At 40.5% G+C, this 23,461-nt stretch overlaps 2 protein-coding genes across 8 annotated transcripts in view; one reads left to right on the forward strand and one right to left on the reverse strand.

Annotated features, from left to right (window-relative positions):
- LOC105467073 (catenin alpha 1) overlaps nt 1-23,461 on the reverse strand; it is a 178,127-nt gene that overhangs the window by 53,778 nt on the left and 100,888 nt on the right. Inside the window, exon 1 of one of the 6 annotated variants that reach the window (XM_011716423.3) lies at nt 5,156-5,354. The exons of 4 other annotated variants lie outside the window; for them this stretch is intronic. The gene's annotated coding sequence lies outside the window, so the exon portion shown is untranslated. One more of the 6 variants, XM_011716422.3, reaches the window with a different exon arrangement.
- On the forward strand, nt 5,713-11,662 carry LOC105467072 (leucine rich repeat transmembrane neuronal 2). 2 transcript variants are annotated; one of them, XM_011716412.2, is made up of 2 exons: nt 5,713-5,845; nt 6,193-11,662. In XM_011716412.2, the coding sequence occupies exons 1-2, from the start codon at nt 5,842-5,844 to the stop codon at nt 7,737-7,739; spliced, it is 1,551 nt and encodes a 516-aa protein (XP_011714714.1). In that variant the 5' UTR covers nt 5,713-5,841; the 3' UTR covers nt 7,740-11,662. The 2 variants fall into 2 exon arrangements, with proteins under 2 accessions (XP_011714714.1, XP_011714715.1); XM_011716413.2 differs by having other exon boundaries at nt 5,732-5,845; nt 6,621-11,662.

Here is a 23,461-nt window from a genome sequence, read left to right on the forward strand (position 1 = left end):
AAATGATCTTGTTCTCTTTGGGCCAAATTTTTATGAATTTTCTTTGCATTAACAATATCACATATTCAACTTTTTTTTTTTCCTTGCCATATCACTTGTCACTGCCCCTCCAGCCCAGAACCTATTAAGAGGGTTCTCAGATGATGGTTTCCAAGCTTCATCAACCAAAAGTGCTAGCATCTAGCCAACAAACATGCAAACTAACCCCTTAAATTTAGAAAACTGGGTCAGAGAGCCCACTAATATTGAACGATTCTTCAAGTAAGTATGAATGGGTATCTCACCTTGTAATTTTATCCTGTGCAAAGAGCTTTGTATAGCCCCTTGGGCCATCTATGCAGGTAAGAGGAAATACATCTACATCAAAAGCTACTCAGAAATGTAGAGAGGAGAAAGGAAGGACAACCCCAAACTTGGCTATGTATTTCAGAATAAATGATAAAGCATGCTACACAGAGAGGAGAGGGGAAACATGAACACAATGAAGCCACTAGCAGAAGAAGAGTTTTAAAAAGGGGGGGTTGCCATAAAAATTTCAGTCTATGCTTTAAACCAACACTTCAAGATGGGCTGGGCATGGTGGCTCATGCCTGTAATCCCAACGATTTCTGGAAGGCTGAGGTGGGAGGAGAGCTTCAGCCCAGGAGTTCAAGACCAGCCTAGGCAACACGATGAAACCCTGTCTCCACAAAAAATTAGCCAGGCATGGTGGTACGCACCTGTAGTACCAGCTATCTGGGAGGCTAAAGAGGGAGATCAATGGAGTCTGGGAGGTCAAGGCTGCAGTAAGCCACAATTATGCCAGTGCACTCCAATCTGGGCAACACAGTGAGACCTTGTCTCAAAAACAAACGAACAAACACAAAAACTTCAAGACAACTTCTGTTATTTTTGTTTTGATGTCTATAATAGCAGAAATAAAACATCTTCATAGTATAAATGTTCATCTGTCCAAACTCCTATGGAAGATCTTCCATAACCTAATGCCCAACTTAGGTGCATTGCTCCAAGATTTCTGGCTGAATTATCTAGCCCTGGGCACAAAATACAAGGGAAGCAGGTCGTCACATGATTCTGACCCTGAAACTTCCCCAACAGCAACAACTGCTGAAGTGCACATGTATCCAAAACTAGAAGGGTGTGTCCCAAAATGTGTAAGGTGCATCCAAAGAAACACCACTTACTATTGTTAGTGTAACCAGAATCCCTTTCTACTGCTTTCTCAGTTGTGTTTACTAACAAGATAACAAAAGGACTTTAAACATCAAAATCAGCTGGCATGGTGGCTGACACCTGTAATCCTGGAAACTTTGGGAGGCCAAGGTGAGAGGATCTCTTGAAGCCATGAGTTCGAGACCAGCCTAGGCAACACAGTAAGACCCCATCTCTCCAAAAAAAAAAATTATTTTAATTAGCTGGGTATGGTGGCATGTGCCTATAGTCCTAGCTACTCTGGAGGATCACTTGAACCAGGAGCTCAAGGTTACAGTGAGCTATGATCATGCCTCTGCACTCCAGCCTGGGTGAAAGAGCAAAGACACTGTCTGAAAAAACACACACACACACACACACACACACACACAATAAAATAAAATCAACAGAAGGCAGGGATGGAGACAAGGATCCAGGCAGAAATGGAGATTCTGGTAGTCTAATGTAGACATTCTACTATTGAAAGATTCCCTTCTCCTTCAAAAAAAGACAAGCTAGTAAAACCCACTTACCCTAATACAAGTCTGGCTACAGCATAGGCCTAAGTATGTGGCTGCCAGTTAACACCTTAAAAGGTTCTTAGCAGAGGACATAAGACCCACAAAATCTAGGACCTCTACCCCAAAAATGGCTTTTTTTTTTTTTTTTTTTTTTTTTTTTAAGACAGAGTCTCACTCTGTCACCCAGGCTGCAGTGCAGTGGCTCCATCTTAGCTCACTGCAACCTCTGCCACGCTGGTTCAAGCAATTCTTCTGCCTCAACTTTCTGAGTAGCTAGGATTACAGGCTCGTGCCCAGCTAATTTTTGTATGTTCAGTAGAGACAGGGTTTCACCATCTTGGCCAGGCTGGTCTGGACTCCTGACCTCGTGATCCACCCACTTCAGCCTCCCAAAGTGCTGGGATTACAGGCATGAGCCACTGTGCCTGGCCAGCTATCTTTTTTTTTTTTAAGCAGGGATTGAGACTGCCAGCAACAAGGTTTATTTTAACATGCTTCTCCAAAACACCTCTGGGCAACACTTTGGTGCCAGGGCATACACAATTTTTGGAGCTGGGTATGATGAAAGAAACATTTGCCTTTTTAGCATAAAGCAAATATAAAGTTCCCTCTCTACCCTCCCTCCCACAGAAGAATAGGAAATTTCATGAATATATCTGTACATTTGCTTCTCCTAGTAGGGGAATAACTCTACCTAATCAGCAATACATATGAAAAGCAAACTCTCATGTGGAGGAATGCAGACAACTACAGTCACCTAAGCCCTGCCACTTGACTCACTTGATTTGCTCAAAACCATTTACAAAGAGGAGATGGGTTAGATTTTACTTCTCCTTTGCCTTATCATGAACATCTAAAGCACTGAAAATTGAAACAGATCATATGGACAGTACCTTCCAGAAGTAGTATTGCCAGTTTAAGTCAAAGGCCTATGTTTGTGGAAGAAAGCTGCTCTACAGCGAAACCAAGAAAAAGTTTCAAAAGAATAGGTATGTAGCCCTTTAGCTAAAGAAAGATAAAGACCAAAAAATGATACGAAATTCCATCAATGGGAACTCTGTACTCAACCAATTTTAAGGCAAACTCCATTTCTTCTTTGGTTCCACAGCCTGAACCTCTTGAACCCAAAGAGTGGGCAGGTGAGAAAGATGGCTGGTGACCTGGAAGGGGCTGTGCATTCTGGGCACCATGATACTGCAAGCATTACTGCCCACTTCCTTAGAGGCCTTCAAAAAATAATTACTCTTGATTGCATTGATGCTTCTCTGGGCAATTTTCCTTGCCCACAAATCTGTTATAATAGTACTGAGATAATATAATTTAAGCAGTCTCCATTTATTAGTATATAAGAGGTAGGCCAAGCAGACTAAAAACCAAGAGTTTAAGGGCAAGGAGATGCTTTTCCTTCTGCATGTTAACACACAACTCATTCCTAATCGTGGTGGCTCTAATCCAATTGACTAAAATGCTTTTCTCCCCAAGGAACTAAAGTGGTTACATGAGAGAAGAGTTTAATCCAGCTTCTCCTGCATGACAAAGGGTTTTTTTCATCAGAAGATAGCTGACTTCAATAAGGGCATTTACAATATCCCAAGGGCTTATTTTCATTTAAGAAATTTAAAAGAGACCACTCCTATGAGACTACTGTCCTTAGAACTTCTGGGGACAAGTTCCTGTAGAACAGTAGCTCTGAAACCTAGGGTGAGAGACCCTGTAGGAATTGGACTCAACCTTATCCACAGAAAAATGAACAAGCAAAAAAAATTTCACAAGACAGTTTATGGAACCAGGTTAAGAAGTTCTAGCCTATTGAGAGAGACTATAAAAAGGATTAAGGTCAGAGGGGAGCAGCATTCCCAGGGTCTAAACCAGGACTTGTTTCCTTCCCTTCTTTAACCAGCAAGAAGGAACAGAGAAGACGTACTAGTGCAGGCTCATTGCTAAGGACTCAAGAGTCTGTTTACTGGCAACTTTGGCTTGGGAATTTCCATTCAGCCTACAAAATTTGTCTAAGAACCACACTGCCAATCTCATCTTCTTTGCTTCCCCTGTCCCTTCACAGGTGTCAGACCTGCCCTGTGGTATGAAGACTCGCAGAGCATTCCTGCTGCCTTCTGTCTCCCTTTGTACTTCATAGGCATTTTTTCCTCTTGTACTTCTAATCCTATCTTGGGATCACTTCTAGGAAAACTCAAACCACACACCTGCACTGCTGCAGTTTTCACAGCACCTTTACACAGGGCTGTAAGGAAGGGACCTTGGAGTCTCACAGCTCTCACTCTAGCACAACACTAAAACAGAAAAATTTTACCCAAGACAATTACTTCTTAGATCTGCCCAGTGGGATGAATCCCTCAGAACCAAAAAGGCCAACGATTTTCTTGTTTCACAGACACCGTCAGTAGTTTTAAAGACTTCTGTCCTTAGGTCTGAGATAAGATCCACAAAGGATAAGTGCCAATGATATGGGAGAAATAGGTATGTTGGGTCAAACCAGTAAGGCAAGATGTAGAAAAGATTTTACCTTTGTCAGGTCTGAAAATATAACACTGATTCATCTAGAAACATCTTTTGTGTTTATACAACACTAAACATGGAGCTATACATCCACAACTGAGGTCTGGGAGAAACTAGAGTTAGGGCAAGCAAAATCAAGCCAAAACAAAAATCCCAGGCCAAAGCAAGAGTGACCTTTTGTATTCACAAGACAGGTTCCAACAGCAGCAGGAGGCTCAGTTAAGTCAGCCACTGGGAACTAGTGTGCAAATGCTCTCTTATTTCAGTGTCACAACCACCAACCTCAGTACCAGCAGAGGCTTTTAGTATCGGAATAGGTGAGATTCTGAGGTAAAATACAAGGGACCATGTCAGAATCTAGCTACACAGTATCACTTGTCCTAAATCATCTCTGCTTTGCTGTTAATGCTTAGGGCATGTGCATTAAAATGACTGTATCAACCTGCCTTGTCCTCCCAGGAGGACATTTAAAGATCAACTCAGCATTATTTTTCAATCAGTATGGCGACAAAACATTGTTCTAAAATAGGAAGGAGAAAGAGAAATCTTTTTAGAGTTCACCTGAAATTCTCAAAGAAAAAAATAACCACATGCTTTGTTTTGCAAGCTTCCCCTCCCCCTTTATTCTTGGTTTATAATGTTAAGCTCTTGGTGACAAAGAAGCCAAGCCCACTTAGCTAGTTTATCAACACATCTAAAGCAAATCATAGTCATACTTTGATTTTAACCAAGCATGACAACAAGGCCACTGAATAGCTTTCCAAACTACCAGTGCAGCGACACTACCTTGCATAGACTGATGTTAAATCAGCACTTCATAAATTGTGCAGGCTTCGCCCATTTAGATGATCTCTCTATGCAGAATCGGCAGTCTAACACTGGCTCTCACAAGCATTAAAAATCATCACTCTGCTAACCCAACTCACTGTTCAGATGGGTCTTCTTGAATGCAGCCTTTATTACAACCTCACTGCTGCTTCCTACACTGAAGGAATACCATGTTTTTAAGTCAGGAGTTCTTCTTTCTCGCTTTATTGTAATCAGGGGGTCCTGCAACGACCCTGATGCTGTTACAAAGCACGGTGCTTTATAACAGTAAAGCTTCTGGAAAACCCAAACAAAAGACACGTCATCCGGTGACGTCAGCCTATATACAGTTCTGTGTGGTCGCAGCACATAAGCAATTCCATTCTTGTGCCGTTTCTCGGAAAAGCTTTTCAGTAAATGCACTCATGCTGCTCCAGGAGCTCTTCTCTGCAACAAGCCACCCATCTGCCATCAACAAGTTAAGACCAAGAGAACTAACGGCTGCGGAAAGGAGACTGAAGCTTTGATTAACCAGCTGAGCAGTTAGAGGTGGAGAAATTTAATAACTTATATTTAAAACTGATTTAGGGATCAGAGCAATCACAGAAAATGAAACCAATGCTTTCCAGAGGAATATCCTAAGGAAAAAACAACTCATCCTGGTGGATTCAATTTTACTTGGAAAGCCTGGGACACAGAAAACAGGAAACTGGTCAAAGGCTCCTACATGTTAGAGCCTTTTACAGACTCACTGCGTTGAGTCTAACAACCGCGACTGAATGCAGCCTCCAATGTGCTCAGAAGAATGGGTAAGTCTGTGCATTTATATGTCTTGTACATTCAACAAGGAATCACGCTTTTAAAATAAGCTACCGAATTCACATTTTATGAGGGAAATCACTGTCATATTTTGGATTTTGAGGTTTAGGTAAAAGCATATATCGCTGATGACAGAGACATGTTTTATCTTCTTTTTAAATGGTTTAAGTTTTGGTCCAGTCATACCAATAAGGTTAATTTTTCTGCAGTAAATGAAAAATAAGTTACATGCAGTGAAATCTTTCGCTATAATGTTGGTGGTTGTTGTTTTTAATAGCCCATACGTTCTGCTGAAAAATATTCTATCTTCTTGTTTTCCTTAAATTATATTCTGCAGGCTTACATTTCAAGTGGCCATTAGGGGCCCCTATGCTGGCAGCAATATATGCAATGAGTATGGTTTTAAAAATGCTGCCTGCCCTGGGTATGGCGTGTCCACCCAAATGCCGCTGCGAGAAGCTGCTCTTCTACTGCGACTCTCAGGGCTTCCACTCAGTGCCAAACGCTACAGACAAGGGCTCTCTGGGCCTGTCCCTGAGGCACAATCACATCACAGAGCTCGAAAGAGATCAATTTGCCAGCTTCAGTCAACTTACTTGGCTCCACTTAGATCACAATCAAATTTCAACAGTAAAAGAAGATGCTTTTCAAGGACTATATAAACTTAAGGAATTAATCTTAAGTTCCAACAAAATATTTTACTTGCCAAACACAACTTTTACCCAACTGATTAACCTGCAAAATTTGGACCTGTCTTTTAATCAGCTGTCATCTCTGCACCCAGAGCTCTTCTATGGCCTTCGGAAGCTGCAGACCTTGCATTTACGTTCCAACTCCCTGCGGACTATCCCAGTACGCCTGTTCTGGGACTGTCGTAGTCTGGAGTTTCTGGATTTGAGCACAAACCGTTTGCGAAGTTTGGCTCGCAATGGATTTGCAGGATTAATCAAACTGAGAGAGCTTCACCTAGAGCACAACCAGCTGACGAAGATTAATTTTGCTCATTTCCTACGGCTAAGCAGTCTGCACACGCTCTTCTTACAATGGAACAAAATCAGCAACTTGACATGTGGGATGGAGTGGACCTGGGGCACTTTAGAAAAGCTAGACCTGACTGGAAATGAAATCAAAGCCATCGACTTGACAGTGTTTGAAACGATGCCTAATCTTAAAATACTCCTCATGGATAACAACAAGTTAAACAGCCTTGATTCCAAGATCTTAAACTCCCTGAGATCCCTCACAACTGTGGGCCTCTCTGGCAATCTATGGGAATGCAGCGCCCGAATATGTGCTCTGGCCTCCTGGCTGGGCAGTTTCCAAGGTCGGTGGGAGCACTCCATCCTATGCCACAGTCCTGACCACACCCAAGGAGAGGATATTCTAGATGCAGTCCATGGATTTCAGCTCTGCTGGAATTTGTCAACCACTGTCACTGTCATGGCTACAACTTATAGAGATCCAACCACTGAATATACAAAAAGAATAAGCTCATCAAGTTACCATGTGGGAGACAAAGAAATCCCAACTACTGCAGGCATAGCAGTTACTACTGAGGAACACTTTCCTGAACCAGACAATGCCATCTTCACTCAGCGGGTAATTACAGGAACAATGGCTTTATTGTTTTCTTTCTTTTTTATTATTTTTATAGTGTTCATCTCCAGGAAGTGCTGCCCTCCCACTTTAAGAAGAATTAGGCAGTGCTCAATGGTTCAGAACCACAGGCAGCTCCGATCCCAAACACGACTCCATATGTCAAACATGTCAGACCAAGGACCGTATAATGAATATGAACCCACCCATGAAGGACCCTTCATCATCATTAATGGTTATGGACAGTGCAAGTGTCAGCAGCTGCCATACAAAGAATGTGAAGTATAATATCTACCTGTCATCAAAAATCACATCAGATAAGTAACCTATTTTACATAGTAGAGGCTAAATACATATCTAATTTTTACCAATGGTGACATTAAGCCTAATTTTCCAAACTAAGTGGAGACTTAGTTTTTGAAGTGTTGAAGTATTTTTAATTTTTTAAATGAAACCATATTTTAAGTGTTAAATGAATCAATGCTCACATTAATTTGCACTCCTGTTGGAAAGTCTAAAATGCTTACTTCAAAATAAGAAATGTATGTAATTATATACAATCGTGTGTAAACCTTTACACTAAGGTCTCCATATGCTATTTTTTTCTACTGAAAACAATTTAGAAAGAAGCTATTGGGCAGAAACAGATATGGATCAATACCTGTTTGATCAATGCTCTCCATCCCATGTACCACAACTATCTTGCTGCTTAAAAGGAGACTTAGTAAAGTTCTCTTGTATGATAATTTGGTATTTACTCAAATCTTCAATCTCTTGCCAGTGTGGGAAATAGAATTTTATGTATGCTGAAGACTGGTAAATATTAAACATTCTTCTTCCAGAGTTTTTGCCTGGGTTAGTAGATATTATCAAAGGCCATATCATGAAATCAGAACCCTTTAATGTAATTCTAGTAAGCGGAGTGACTCGTTAATATATTTACACAATGAATCCAAGTGACTATGAAAAGGTCTCATTACAATGAAATCAATACTAAATAATTACACCGACTTCTTACACATTTCTTGTTTGACTTATAATGGACATGATTTTTGTGGCATTTAGGCAATTGTTTTAAACTAGTATTAAATTGCCATTATACTAATTAATGTACTAAATCCTATGTTTACATTAATATGTGAAAAAAGACTTAGAAAATATTTGAGATAAACAAGACAAACTGAGTCAATTTAACAATCCTGACATGCTCCCTCCAATTTAAAAGCAACACACACACACACACACACACACACACATAGACACACATACACTCTCTCTCTCTCTCTCTCAACTATCATGATCAAAGATGCCTTGACAAAGGGGTTTAAACCTCTTTCTTCTGCTTTTTCCTGATCTTCAAACCTCAAAGAGTCAAGTTAAAAATAATTGGCTAGCAACAGGCATGACACTGATTCTTACTGTATTACAAAGGAACCATGAAAAAAAGCACTTTCTAACTATTATATAATGAATTTTGATCTTTCAATAAAGATACGCATTCACACTGTAAGTGTAGTTCAGTGTAGGTGAAGAAAACAGCATCACTGAGATGAATCTTATGGTAGAACAACTCGACATGCCTATGCAGCCACACAGTGGTAACTTGAAGGCAGCACGGAGGTGAGGGATTAAAAGGAAAGGCAGATTTTGAAATCCGACTCACAGGTTAGCTGGAGTTACAAGGCAGCCAAGAATGATTATACACAATCTGCACCAAACAGGGAAAGGACCTGCTGCTGAAAAGGGAAGAGGGGTAGATTCTCCAATGTAAATATAAACATTCCATAATTAACAAATGATAAGGATGCCACATTTTCATGCAGAAAAGAACCACAGGCATTCAGTTTCTTCTATTATGATTTCTACAGAAAACCTATTACATATTTGGAATTTAGATGCAAGCTACCCATTCACACAGAATTTTTCCATAAACATCGTTCCATATATTCAAAAAACTGTAAAATTACAGCACTAACTTGATTTTAGAAAACGAGCATATTTTACAACTGCCATTTACTGTATGTAGAAAAAAGACATAAAACCTTAGAGAAAGCCACTATCATTTGCAAAGTTATCTTTTCCCCAAAATCAACATTAACATGATATCCTTCATTCAGGGCATATTTTCTTCCCAGGATCAAACTGAAAACATGCTAAGGCTATAGTTTAACCCATAAGATGTAATCATGATTTTTCTTCTTTAATACTAAAAGATGGGTACCTTAGTACCCTTCACCTAACATCTCTCAGTAAAAAGCAGACAAGATCACAAATTACAGTAAAAATGTGCTCTCTTTTTTAAGGTGGGCAGATTAGTTTGTCAAAGTCTCAGCCCAGTTCAATTCAGTTGATCTTGAGTGGTGAGTATTTCGTCTCTTGTTAAAGCAGACCCTGGGCTTGTCTGGGCAGAGACAGAAGCTGATTTAACAGCATACAGCACAGCACCCTACTTCCCCACAGACAGGCTGAATTAGAAGCCCCTATTACAAATTAGAGCACCATGAGCTAAAATTTACCAACCCATTTATCAGGACGACCATAGTCACAAATGTCAGTCAGGTGACAGACAGCTTGGTCACAACACAACTGTGTCCTGAGCACACAAGATTCCATCGGCCCTGAAGGACAGTAGAAGAGTATTTTTCATCATTTCAAACCACAACCAAAATTAAGATTCAGACTGCAGGATGGGTAAGAAATCCCCTTCTTTGGCTGGGAATCTCCACCTTAATCCTTAAAGGACCATAACTGGCAAAATCCTTAGTGTACGGACAAAAGCAAATTGGAAAAGTAAGCCATTTACTAATTCAGAGGAACAGCATAGCCAAGGCTAGAGAGTCATACTTTCCAGATGAAAAAAATCAAAATTTTTTGCCTTCCATATTTTTTGGGTAATGCCCTTTAAGAAAAGTGAATGACAGTAGTACCAAAAAGGTATTTTCCTTTCTCATTTAAAGCAAAAACTTCCTTTTTTAATTGCCTGTAGAAGGCAAGATTTCCTTTCATTTTTGTCATTTGTGTTTCAGAATCAGCACAGGTTTGAAGATTAGACTGTTAGTCATCTGTGCTTTCTTTACCAACTGGCTAGAACGGAACAGCATCACAGCAACGCTGCAGATCTTGGTTACAGTGTCAGGGCTTTTGTTTTTTGGTGGGGTTTTATCCTCTTCACCACCACCACCCACTCCATTTTTTTCTATTTTTAAGATTAGAGGAAAATGACCATTAAGAACCAGAAAAATAATTAATCTCTCTGGAAAAGGGAAAGCTAAGGAAGACTATGATACCATACCCATCTAGAAACCAAGAACTAGTTTGAAATCGTTTATATTCATTTCTGTAGCATGACAGGGATTTCAATCACCTTTCTGAAAAGAGTGGGCTGATGAACTTGCAAATCCACACACAACTCTGAGAATACTCACTGCCAGCATCAAAAAGCAAAGATACTAATTTTTTAAGCCAAAAATCTGTACTAACACATGTAATTTCTTAATGTGCCTAAGTTAATTTCTGTACCAATTCAATAAATGGAATTGACTGAACTTCCCAACGCCACTAATTATTAAAATCCATCTGCTTATTCTAATGCTAGTCACCAAGAGCTAGACTCCATCTTTCCAATAAAAATGAGCCCTATGTAGCACTAGGCTTGAATTCTAAAATTCAAAACAGGCATTTCATTTTCTTAAGGCACACTTCCTACACACAGCTATCAGGGGAAAAAGCTATAAATGTCCTGTTCTTTTTCTGAAGTGCGGATATCAATATAAAATTTGTTAAAGAATATTTTTAACAGCTGACTTACATGATCATTTTCCTAATACAGCAATACAGCGACAGACCTATCTGAAAAGTCTGTTTGGGGACATACTTTTCATATCTTATTGATTAAAGCCCTTGAGCCAGAAAAAAGAAAAAAAAAAGTGAGACAATAAGGCCATCTATAGATAATTAAATATTTCTCTATCTAACCTGGGGCAAACTCATAGTACTTGAATAAGGCCAAAAACAAATAGAAAATGACTGCTTAAGTTTTCATTCTGCTATTGCAAACATTTGGAAACTTCTGCAACTCTTTCAACTAACATTTTTGTCCTTAGTGGTTTTTTTTTTTTAAAGTCTGATATATGGAATGTTTGGTGAACCTTCCTATCAACACTGAGACTGGAAACTCAAAGTACAGTCCAAATACATTGTGTTCAATCACCTTCAAGAGCCATTTTTCATTTTGGGTGGGAGGTGGGCAGATGGGTTGAGGGTGGGAAGAAAATACTATTATGCAGGGTGTTTTGGGAGTGGGGAGGGTAACATAAAAAGCAGTGTACAGGAAAGTTTTGTTATTAAAATTGTGTATACTGTAAAAAGTGAACGCCTTTTTTTTACCTTTCCTTGATAACCTATCCATTTTGACATGTGAAACTTGAAAAGTCATTTGTGACAGACATAGAAATCTTAAATGAACAGTTGTTTTGTTCCATGTTCCTCTACAATGTCAAATGTGTCCACTGAAAAAAGGGGCAGGTAATCATCACCTGTCTTCATTCACAGAGAGGCAAAACTAAGATAAGAAGAAAGTAAAGGTAAAGTGGTGGGAAGGGAGAGTGCCTAAAAAGCTGTCATGCAGTAAGAAGCTGCTCTGTCAAGAGCCTGAGCAAGTGGACAAGCAACTGTACCAGGCTCACAGGGCGTGGAGTTGGCTGCCCCTCTGAATCCTCCATTACAGTGAACTGACACCAGAGAGCTTCGGAAAGGTACCCAATTGCCTGTACCTAGCCAACAACGACTTGACCTCTACCTTGGGGGCTGGTTGACATCCATCCCAGCAGCACCTTGCACGCCACTCCTATGAGGGAGGTCCACAGGTGCTGACACACTAGGACCACGAGGATCCCTACATGAACTCCTCCACCCTGGATGCCGACTCAGTGAGTATGGATGGGAAAAGGAAGGGAAGATTTTAAACTACAGTTGACGGCTGAACAACGCTGGGGTTAGGGGTGCCAACCCCGCTGCTCCACACAGCCGAAAATCTGCATATAAGTTTTGACTCCCCCAAAACTTTTACTAATAGCTACTGCTGACTAGAAGCATTACTGATAACATAAACGGTCGGTCCATATTAAATAACACATATTTAATACCGTCAGTCAAAATAATACATATTTTGTATGTTATATGTATGATATATGGTATTCTTACAATAAATAAGCTAGAGAAAAGAAAATATTATTAAGATACTCATGGTGGGGCATGGTGGCTCATGCCTGTAATCCCAGTACTTTGGGAGGCTGAAGTGGGTGGATGACCTGAGGTCAAGAATTCGAGACCAGTCTGGCCAACAAGGCGAAACCTCATCTCTACTAAAAATACAAAATTTAGCCAGGCAACCTGGTATGCGCCTATAATCCCAGCTACTCGGGAGGCTGAGGCAGGAGGATTGCTTGAACCCAGAGGCGGAGGTTGCAATGAGCTGAGACCATGCCACTGCACTCCAGTCTGGGTGACAGAGTGAGACTTCATTGTAAAAGAAAGGAAGGAAGGAAGGAAAGGCCTTCATCCTTGTTGTCATCTTCATGTTGAGTAGGCCGAAAAGGAAGAGAAAGAAAAGGAGTGGGTCTTACTGCCTCAGGGGTATCACAGGCGGGAGGAAATCCACATATAAGTAGACCTTAACGATTCATACTCAAGTTGCTCAAGGGTCAACTATAACGTCCTTGGCTTGCTACAGATCAATATCCTCAGGACAGCATTCTACACCTGGGCAGCGCTGGGGCATAAACTGCCCTAGCTTCCAGGAGCTGACTGCCAGGAGTCTGCCATGTTTGCCCAGATGCACTTATTGTTTCTCCAGCACCACATCAGCATAGTGGACCACGTGGAGAAATAGGCAAAGCCACCCTTTTCCCAATGTCAGGGAAGCTGGGGTCAGAGAGACTAAGAGAACTCTCACACCAGGAATTTCAGCAGTAACCAGGGCAGAAGCAGGAAACAGAGAACACAATTCTATTGTCAAACTCATCCTATAAGCACTAGAGGGCATAGGTGATGGTGGTTTTAAATTGCACAAAGGAACACAATCCTACACTTGATAGAGTTAAAAGCAGAGCTTATTAACATAATTCTCCTACATTTTAATTTTGAAAATCCCATTAAAAGCTACATCTGATTTCTTTATCAGTTTTTTAATTAATTTTGTCTGTATGCCACAGCATTCTCAGGTTCCCACTCAAATATACAATAGATTCTTCCTGATCTGTTTAAAAATTTGGGGTAGTCATATCTCCCTGAGAGAGACAAAATGTACTACAAATTGTCTTTTACGAAGAGGGAAGGGGAAAAAGGTGAAAGTCATAGCTACTGCAAAAACATTTCTCCTTAGCATGAATTTGACCTTTATCCTCAAGGTTTTGGGAACACTCTTAAGGGATACATCTTAAACCTCCCCTTCTACTATCTGAAGAGGACAGTAAAGAGCAAGAAATCTCCAAAGTCAAGTACAGTCAAGCATCCTATCCTGCAAGGCCCACAAATGAAAATACTACCCTCTATATATGGAGGCTCAAGAGCAAAGGCTTGCCCAATGCCTCCAAGTCAGGAACTCCCGCTAGAAATCCAGCATGAAGAAGCATCTGTGAACAGCAACCCTGATGGGCAGACGCCAACAGTTCATGCCTCACTTAGGAAACAGATTTGAAAACTGCAGCCCTTGGCTGGGCATAGCGGCTCACGCCTGTAATCTCAGCACTTTGGGAGGCCGAGGTGGGTGGATCATGAGGTCAGGAGATCGAGACCATCCTGGCTAACATGGTGAAATCCTGTCTCTACTAAAAAATACAAAAAATTAGCTGGGCGTGGTGGCGGGCGCCTGTAGTCCCAGCTACTTGGGAGGCTGAGGCAGGAGAATGGTGTGAACCCGGGAGGCAGAGCTTGCAGTGAGCTGAGATTGTGCCACTGCACTCCAGCCTGGGCAACAGAGCAAGACTCCGTCTCAAAAAAAAAAAAAAAGAAAGAAAGAAAGAAAGAAAAAAGAAAACTGCAGCCCTAGAGACAATTGTCAAAGCCTTTTTATAGCTTCCATCAAGATTTTACCAAAAACCACACAGAATAGGCGTAAAAACGTCATAAACATTAAGTTTACTGAATACTGACAATAGTATTTAGAGCATAAGACTTCCATCTTTAGGCCCTGGTATTTGTACCAAAAATAAATAAATAAATAAATAAATAAATAAATAAATAAATAAATAGTTACAACAAAATGTACAGGTTGCTTTTCCTGGAAAAATCACTGGACCAAAACTCTACAGCCATTTTTTAATTAATTAATTATTATTTTTAATTAATTAATTATTTCCAGATCAGGTTATAAGACTGGCTAATTTTTGCATTTCTGGTAGAGACAGAGTTTTACCACGTGTTGCCCAGGCTGGTCTTGAATTCCCGGGCTCAGGTGACCCACTCGCCTCAGCCCACAGAGAGTTGGGATTATAGGCATTCGCCACCACGTCCACCCTCTGCAGCCATTTATAATTAGCCCACCAATTTCATCATCACGAGGGCCAAAAAAGTTTCTCTTGTGATGAACAAAAACATTTCCCATTGCCTAGCTGTCAAATACATGGAGGGCAACTGCTCAGTACCCAAAACCTCTAAAAACAATGTTATTTATCATTTACATATAACCTACTTATATAGAGTCAAGGAAACTTAGAATAAAACTAGGTACAGAATAGTGAAATAAAGATATAAAAAGATCAAAAGCAGGACTCTTAACCCCAAAGGTCCAGGATATGTTTCAGGATGCAAGAACATCTTAAAATTGTAATACAGTATTGTATGTGAGTCCAGATATTTTATCAGATCTAATGGGTTTTGATAAATTACAAAAAGGGGTTAGAAAGCCCTAGTAGAGCAATGAAATTGCTCTATATACTATTTCTAGTATACACTATACACCAATTTGGCCCGGATCTGCCTGGTGGCCAAAGCAAAGAATAAAACCAACAGCTTTCATCGGATTAAGTAGCACAATGGTTTCTCTGGAGAAAGAGACACTTAAGTGAAAAAACCTGTGAATTATTTATAAAATGCAGCCAGCTGTAGGAACAATAAGGAATAATGCTGGACTGTCCCTCTAAGGAGGTTCTAGAAAACAGGCAGAGTTGCTCTTCATGAGGACCCTTGATAAAGGCTAAGGGTAAGGAGCCTACACAAGCATGCTACACACTCTATGATGACCTAACCTTTGTCATGACCCAAGGGTGGGTGGAGCCTAGAAGTTCTGCAAGAATGAACCAAGCACTTTCAACAGCTGGTGTTTCCTCTTTATCACATACCTGGGACCAGACTACAGGGCTCCAACACACAAGGGACACCCAGTAAACACCTACTACATTACATTACACATCTACACGAGGAGTACAATTTAAAACTAAAAACGTTTTCTGGCCGGGAGCAGCGGCTCATGCCTGTAATCCCAGCACTGGGAGGCAGAGGCGGGTGGATCACGAGGTCAGGAGTTCAAGACCAGCCTGGCCCACATGGTGAAAGCCTGTCTCTACTAAAAACACAAAAATTAGCCAGGTGTGGTGGCGAGCACCTGTAACCCCAGTTACTTGGGAGGCTGAGGCAGAGAACTGCTTGAACCCGGGAGGCAGAGGCTGCAGTGAGCCAAGATCACGCCACTGCACTCTAGCCTGGGCAACAGAGCAAGACTCCGTCTTCAAAAAAAAAACAAACCACGTCTTCTACTACATCAGGAATGAAAAGAAGAATATTTTATACAACATCTCTGGTTGTGCATGAAACCACCTTTGCAAAACTATGCAAGTGAGAGAAATCTACCATAACTGATTCCATTTTGTTTCTAACCTCACAAGCTGTCTTTGTTCATTCCTGTGCACAGGCTAAGCTAACTATGGGAGGAATTTAGTTTATAATTTAGCTGAGGAATTTAGTTTACAGCTTAACTTTAAAGCAAAGATGATCACAGTCCCCTCCCAAAAACTACCCCCTCTTCCCATTCGTGGTCTGCAACTGCCTTTGTAAAACTAGTGAAAGGTGGTAAGGTTAAAATTATTCTGATAAGATTTAATCATAGTTAAAACAGTAGCCCATTACTGTTTCCTAGCTTGCTTTTTATAATTGTTTACTGCTCAGGAGTCAGTTAGCCAATGGTCATAATAAGATTTGTAACTTTCCCAATTGCTTCTATAAATAACAACACTACTGTGAAACTTAAGACTGGTAGGCAACAGAGTGAGACTGTCTAAGAAAGAAAAGGCCAGGTGCAGTGGCTCCTGCCTGTAATCCCAGCACTTTGGAAGGCGGGTGAATCACTTGAGATCAGGACTTCAAGACCAGCCTGGCCAATATGGCAAAACCCTGTCTCTACTAAAAATACAAAAAGTAGCTAGGTGTGGTGCGCCTGTAGTCCCAGCTACTCTGGAGGCTGAGGTGGGAGCATCACTTGAGTCTCAGAAGCGGAGGTTGCAGCGAGCCAAGATCATGCCACTGCACTCCAGCCTAGAAAACAGAGCAAGATTCCAACTAATTTAAAAAAAAAAAAAAAAAAGGACTGGTGTTTGAGATATTTTTCAGACTGCATTCTAGTGGACCAACTGACGCCACCTACACTGGTGACCCATACCAAGAAACAGTTTTGACACTCCTATGATTTCATGCCCAGCCCAGTCAATCAGCAGTATCCACTCCCTAGCCCCTGCTTACCAAACCATCTTTAAAAACCTAGTCTCCAAATTCTCTGGGAGGTGAATTTGAAAGGTATCTCATCCACCTCAATCAGCCTTGCGATTATTAAACTCTTTCTCTGCTGCAACTTCTGCTGTCTCAGGGTACTGGCTTTTTCTGTGCAGCAGGCAAGAAGAACCCAATTGGGCTGTAAAATGTTGATGATAATCATACATGTTCTCCTTAGGTAAGAATCTATAACACAATAACTAATTTCCTAAGAAAGAACACATTTAAAATGATAAAGCAGCTAGGTATGGTGGCTCACACCTGGAATCCCAGCACTTTGGAGGCCTAAGGCAGGAGGATTGCTTGAGCCCAGGAGTTCAAGACCAGCAGGGGCAACATGGCAAAACCCTGTCTCTACAAAAAATACATGTATACACAAAAATCAGCAGGGTGTAGTGACACTTGCCTGTAGTCCCAACTACCTGGGAGGCTGAAGTAGGAGGATCACCTGAGCCCAGGAAATCAAGGCTGCAGTGAGCTGTGATCACACCACTACAATCCAGCCTGGGCAACAGAGTAAGACACTGTTTCAAAAAAATAAATTTTATATATATATAAAAAAAGATAAAGCAATCATTAGCCTGAATAACAGTCAGAAATTTAACTGTCTCCTTCTAGAAGCCATTAAAAAAAACCACCTAGATTTTTAACAGGGGCAAGTTAAGTTGCACATCAGTTAGGAGCCCTTCTCCACACTTGAGCCTCTGACCCTGGACAAGTCCTTCAACCTTTATGTACCTTGGGTCTTTGACCTATAAACCAGATTTAATAGCAATAACAACCACAGGGGGATCTATTCATGTAAAGTCCTGAGGCTAGCATAGAATAAATGCTCAAAATTGTTTTGTTATTTTTAACAGCAACATGTAGAGAGTGAAATGCTACAGATCCATCAAATAAAGAATGTAATCACATTAAAGACATGTTAGACCTATGTGCTGCTTCCTAAAGCTCCACTTTCTAGTCTTTCTTCTCTAAGTTAATGTGCAGTATTCAAAATGAGAACTGATAATTAGCTAGAACTTTCAGTAAGCCTCAACAGCCTTGTTACACTTTTTACATCTAATATTGATATAAAACTGACCACATTATCTCATAATCAAGTAACTTGTTTTGCAAAATGTACTATAATATTAGATATGATATTACTCTGGTTTGGCTTTATGAATCAAGGCTAAATTTCTAAAGGTTTAAAATCTCTAATTCAAAAATTCCTTCTGAATAAAGTAGTCACTTAAAATCAAGTGATGCCTTTTCCCTGTTTAGTAAAATTATATAGTACAACAAGTACTATCCATTATCATAAAATAATACTATTTTTTCAAAAGAAATAAGAAATAATATCATTGATGTCTCAGCTTTGGACAATTATATTTGAGGACAAAATACATGGCTGAGAATTAAGGATCACTATTATTTCCCTTTTTGCTTAGAAAAAAATATATACTTTAAGTCTATCACATCTAATTTAGGAAGCAGCCCTTCCAATTGTGGCAGATTTGGTTCCAAGGCAGATTTGCCAGAATTATTGAGGGGTGTGGGCAGGAGAGGTATGAGAACTTAAAACACAAAGATAATCCATTAGTTCAATGCATGCAGGAGTGTATGTTTCGTGATAGCTGGAGAGTAATCTTCCATATTACCGAAATCTCTATTCCTTATAAAACTTGCTCAGAATTAACCTATCTCAATGAAAGACACACAATCTTATCAGAACTTATCAGATCTTATGACCCAGATTCTTCAAGAAAACTTCTTTCTTGGCATTATCTTTCCAATATCATAATCTAGTTTATCCAACAAGAAAAATCCTTTTTTTTTTTTTTTTTTTTAAGATGGAGTCTCGCTCTGTCGCCCAGGCTGGAGTGCAGCAGCATGATATCGGCTCACTGCAACCTCCGCCTCCCGGGTTCACGCCATTCGCTGGGACTACAGGCGCCCGCCACCAGGCCAGCTAATTTTTCATATTTTCAGTAGAGACAGGGTTTCACCGTGTTAGCCAGGATGGTCTCCATCTCCTGACCTCGTGATTCGCCTATCCCAAAGTGCTGGGATTACAGGCATGAGCCACCGCGCCTGACCGGAAAATCCTTTTATCTCCTTCATCCACAACTTTTCTCTACTTTCCCATATCTCTTGACCATGGGCTTACTGCCTGCTTCTCCCAAATCCACAAAACTAAGTGCCTATCAGCTACAAAATAATATACACGATTTGGAAATTACAATAAAAAATACAGTCATTCATCTGAGCTATCTTTTCAGTCCACACTTCTCTTTGCTCTTTGTACAGATTCAAGTGTACAGATTCAAGTATAAATACCATTTATCCATTTTGCTTTCACTTTTAAAAGACCAAGAATACCTGCCATTTAAGATGTACCCTTTTTACTTTTAATAATTAGCACTCACTCCAGTTCTATGACCAAATAAAGTCCCCAACACCCTTCATACATTTAATAAAAGTTGCTCGCTTGCTGTTTTTAAGTGGGAGTGGGTAATGTGAATTGGGGCGTAGAAGATATGGCAAACATTTCAGAAATGTAGAATTCTTTAAGAATAGCCAGTAATCTTTCATTCCAGTTCTCTTGGGATTCCATAGAATTGGCCACAAGAAAGCTGTGACCTTTCATGTGAAAGTATGTTCTGCCAGTTTTTGATCCAAATAGAAAAAAAAGACACAAACATCAGGCAATAGTAACTATTCCATGCAAGGATTATTGCCCATGTGGCGCATACATTAAGAATTGTGTTCAGAGCTGGGCGTGTTGGTTCACATCTGTAATTCCAGCACTTTGCGAGGCTGAGGTGGGCAAATCACCTGAGACCAGGAGTTCCAGACCAGCCTGGTCCACATGGCGAAAACCCGTCTCTGCTAAAAGTACAAAAATTAGTCAGGCATGGTGGCGCATGCCTGTAATCCCAGCTACTCAGGAGGCTGAGGCAGAAGAATCTCTTGAACCTGGCAGCCGAAGGGTTGCAGTGACCCGAGATCATGCCATTGTACTCCAGCCAGGGCGACAGAGCAAGACTCCGTCTCCAAAAAAAAAAAAAAAAAAGGCAGTGTTCAGAAGTGCCTTGACAGTGTTAAGTCTCTATTTTCCCTTGTAATTTACCAGGAGAAAAAAATGGCAGTGGGAAAGAAAAGAAGAAGAATATACCATCCCCAGCATACTCCTGCAGGTAACTGGGACAGTACCACATCACCACATCTCCCTCTTCTCTCCTGATAGTCCCTTCAAGCCAGTGTGTGCAAAAGCTCTCTGACACTTGCTGTCAACTTCCAACAACTAGAGCCCATTTTATTACTGTATTAAAACTGCCAGTCTTTGGGAGGCCTAGGAGGGTGGATCACCTGAGGTCAGGTGCCCAGACCAGCATGGATAATACGGTGAAACCCCGTCTCTACTAAAAATATAAAAATTAGCTGTGCGTGGTGGCACATGCCTGTAATCCCAGCTACTTGGGAGGCTGAGGCAGGCGAATCGCTTGAGCCCGGGAGGTGGAGGCTGCAGTGAGCTGAGACTGCGTCATCGCACTCCAGAGACAGAGCAAGACTCCGTATCAAAAACAAACAAACAAACAAACAAAAACAAACCTTGCCAGTCTAAGATTTGTCTACTATTCCACATGAAAATCTAACAGCAGGTGGTCAGGAATTTTCTTAGTTTTGATGCAGCATTCCTAAAGTGTCAAAAAGCATTATATTGCATAAGTGCTTTCATTTAGACACTCAATTTGTGCTTGCTTTGAATTAGGTATGTGAGGAGTCAGATAGATTGTGAAGAACAGGACAAACTATAAACGGTTTATCTGAAGTTCAGCTGACACTCCCACCAAATCCATCACCTAATTTATAACTAAAATTATTAAACAAACATATTTCCAGTAAAAACATAAATCTACTGGCTTTCCAAAAACAATAATCAGTATTTTGATTTATTCATCAATTATTTCCGTATCAGAGGTACCACACTGGAAAATCATATTTTTAAGATCTCACCTTTCAAATATTTTATATCAATCTTTAAACACACACAGACACCACCCCATCCTCAGTTTAAATTGAGATGGGAGTCTGGGGATTAGATATACTTAATGAAAAGCTAGACTCTCTTCTGTTTTTTGTTTAGTTTTTTAGACTGGGTCTTACTCTGTTCGTTGCCCAGGCTGGAATGCAGAGTTGCAGTTTTGGCTTTCTGCAACCTCTGCCTCCTGGGCTCAAGCGATTCTCCCACCTCAGCCTCCCAAGTAGCTGGGACTACAGGTGCACAGCACCACACCTGCCTAATTTTTGTATTTATTGTAGAGATGGGGTTTTGCCATGTTGCCCAGGCTGGTCTCAAACTCCTGGGCTCAAGCAACCCACCTGCCTCTGCTTCCCAAAGTGCTGGGATTACAGGCGTGAGCCACTGCCCCGAGCCCTGTTATTTGTAACCAGCATTTTAACTAACTGAATACCAAGACCTGATATTAACAAAGATTAAGAAGACTATGAGTGGAACGCATTAGGAAAGTGGGGGATGCAGAACAATTAAGATTCAGTATATGACATGTTAAAGTTAGAATGTTTATTAGCCATCCAAGTAGAGATGACAAGTCCAGAGGAATGGTCCAGGCTGCAAACATAAATTTAGAAGTCATCATCCATGAATACAGGTATTTAAAGTCATGAGCCTAGATGAGATCACCAAGGGAATGGATGTAGATGGAGATGAGACTCACAGAACCATCCTTTCCTCCTAAACCAGTCTAAGAAATCTTTCAACAATACCTAAAAAGTGTCAGTCACGGAAAAAAAAGGATAGGTGTCAAGGGAAGCATTCCCTCAACATCAAAGTCACTTGAACAAATCATGTGTTATTGGACAATTAACAGGAATATGGTCAGATTGATTCATGAAAATGACTGGAAACATGACATATCAAAGGAATTTTTAATCAATGAAGAAAATACATGTATACTAGGAATTGAGAATGATGACTACAACAAGCCCATCAATCATAATATGCTCCATGCCAAGTAAGCTGGTAAATAAGGTGGAAATGGCCCTGTTCTTAAGTCAATGTAATAAACTGAAGAACCAGTGAAAGTTCATGAACAATCAGAAAAGCAGGGGTTAATTCTGAGGGGAATGAAGAACTCATGTACTTGAACTACAAGAGAGCCAAAGGCTGGGCGCAGTGGCTGACACCTGTAATCCCAGCACCTTGGGAGGCCGAGGAGGGCGGATCACTTGAGGTCAGGAGTTCGAGACCAACAATGGCCAAAGTGGTAAAACCCCATCTCTACTAAAAATACAAACAAAATTAGCTGGGCGTGGTGGCAGGTGCCTGTAATCCCAACCACTTGGGAGGCTGAGGCAGAAGAATTGCTTGAATGCAGGAGGCAGAGGTTGCAGTGAACCGAGATCGTGCCACTGCACTCCAGCCTGGGTGACAGAATAAGACTCTATCTCAAAAAAAAAAAAAAAAAAAAAAAAGCCAAATATTCCACTAAAAGGATATTATATAATTTTATCTCATATAATATCCTTTTATTATTTGGGTTACAATACGATAGAGGTTTGGGTTACAAGGTATGTGCATTTATCAAAATTCACTAATAGTAAAGATTTGTACATTTCGCTATGTATAAAACTTATCTTTAAAAATACTAGGACAGGCGCAAGAGCTCATACCTATAATCCTAGCACTTTGGGAGGCCAAGGTACGAGGATTACTCAAGCCCAGGAGTTCAAGACCAGCCTGGGCAACATTGCAAGACCCTATCTCTATAAAAAATAAAAACATTAACCAGGTATGGTGGTGCATACCTGTGCTGCTAGCTACTCAGGAGGCTGAAGTGGGAGGAAGGAGGACTGCTGGAGCCCACAAGTTCAAGGCTATAGTGAGCAGTGGAATATCACTGCATTCCAGCCTGGGCAACAGAGCAAGAACCTGTCTCAAAAAAAAAAAATTACTCTAATTAATGACACATATGGGACAGTGTTTAGAGGTAAATGTACAAATGTCTGCAACTGAATGTGAAATGCATCAAAACAATAAGATGGATACAGGGATGGCTAAATATGTCTCAAAGGAAATATTTAAACATTTAATAGAATTAAGAAGTGGATTCATATGTGGGTGTTCATTGTGTAATTCTTTCAGCCTCTCTATATGGATACTTTTCAAAATAAAATGCTGGAAAGGGAATTACAGTTGTAAGTTATGGTACTGTCAATCTAATATACTATTAACTTCAACT

This window comes from Macaca nemestrina, chromosome 6 (genome assembly GCF_043159975.1).
Source record: "Macaca nemestrina isolate mMacNem1 chromosome 6, mMacNem.hap1, whole genome shotgun sequence".
NCBI classification, from domain to species: domain Eukaryota; kingdom Metazoa; phylum Chordata; class Mammalia; order Primates; family Cercopithecidae; genus Macaca; species Macaca nemestrina.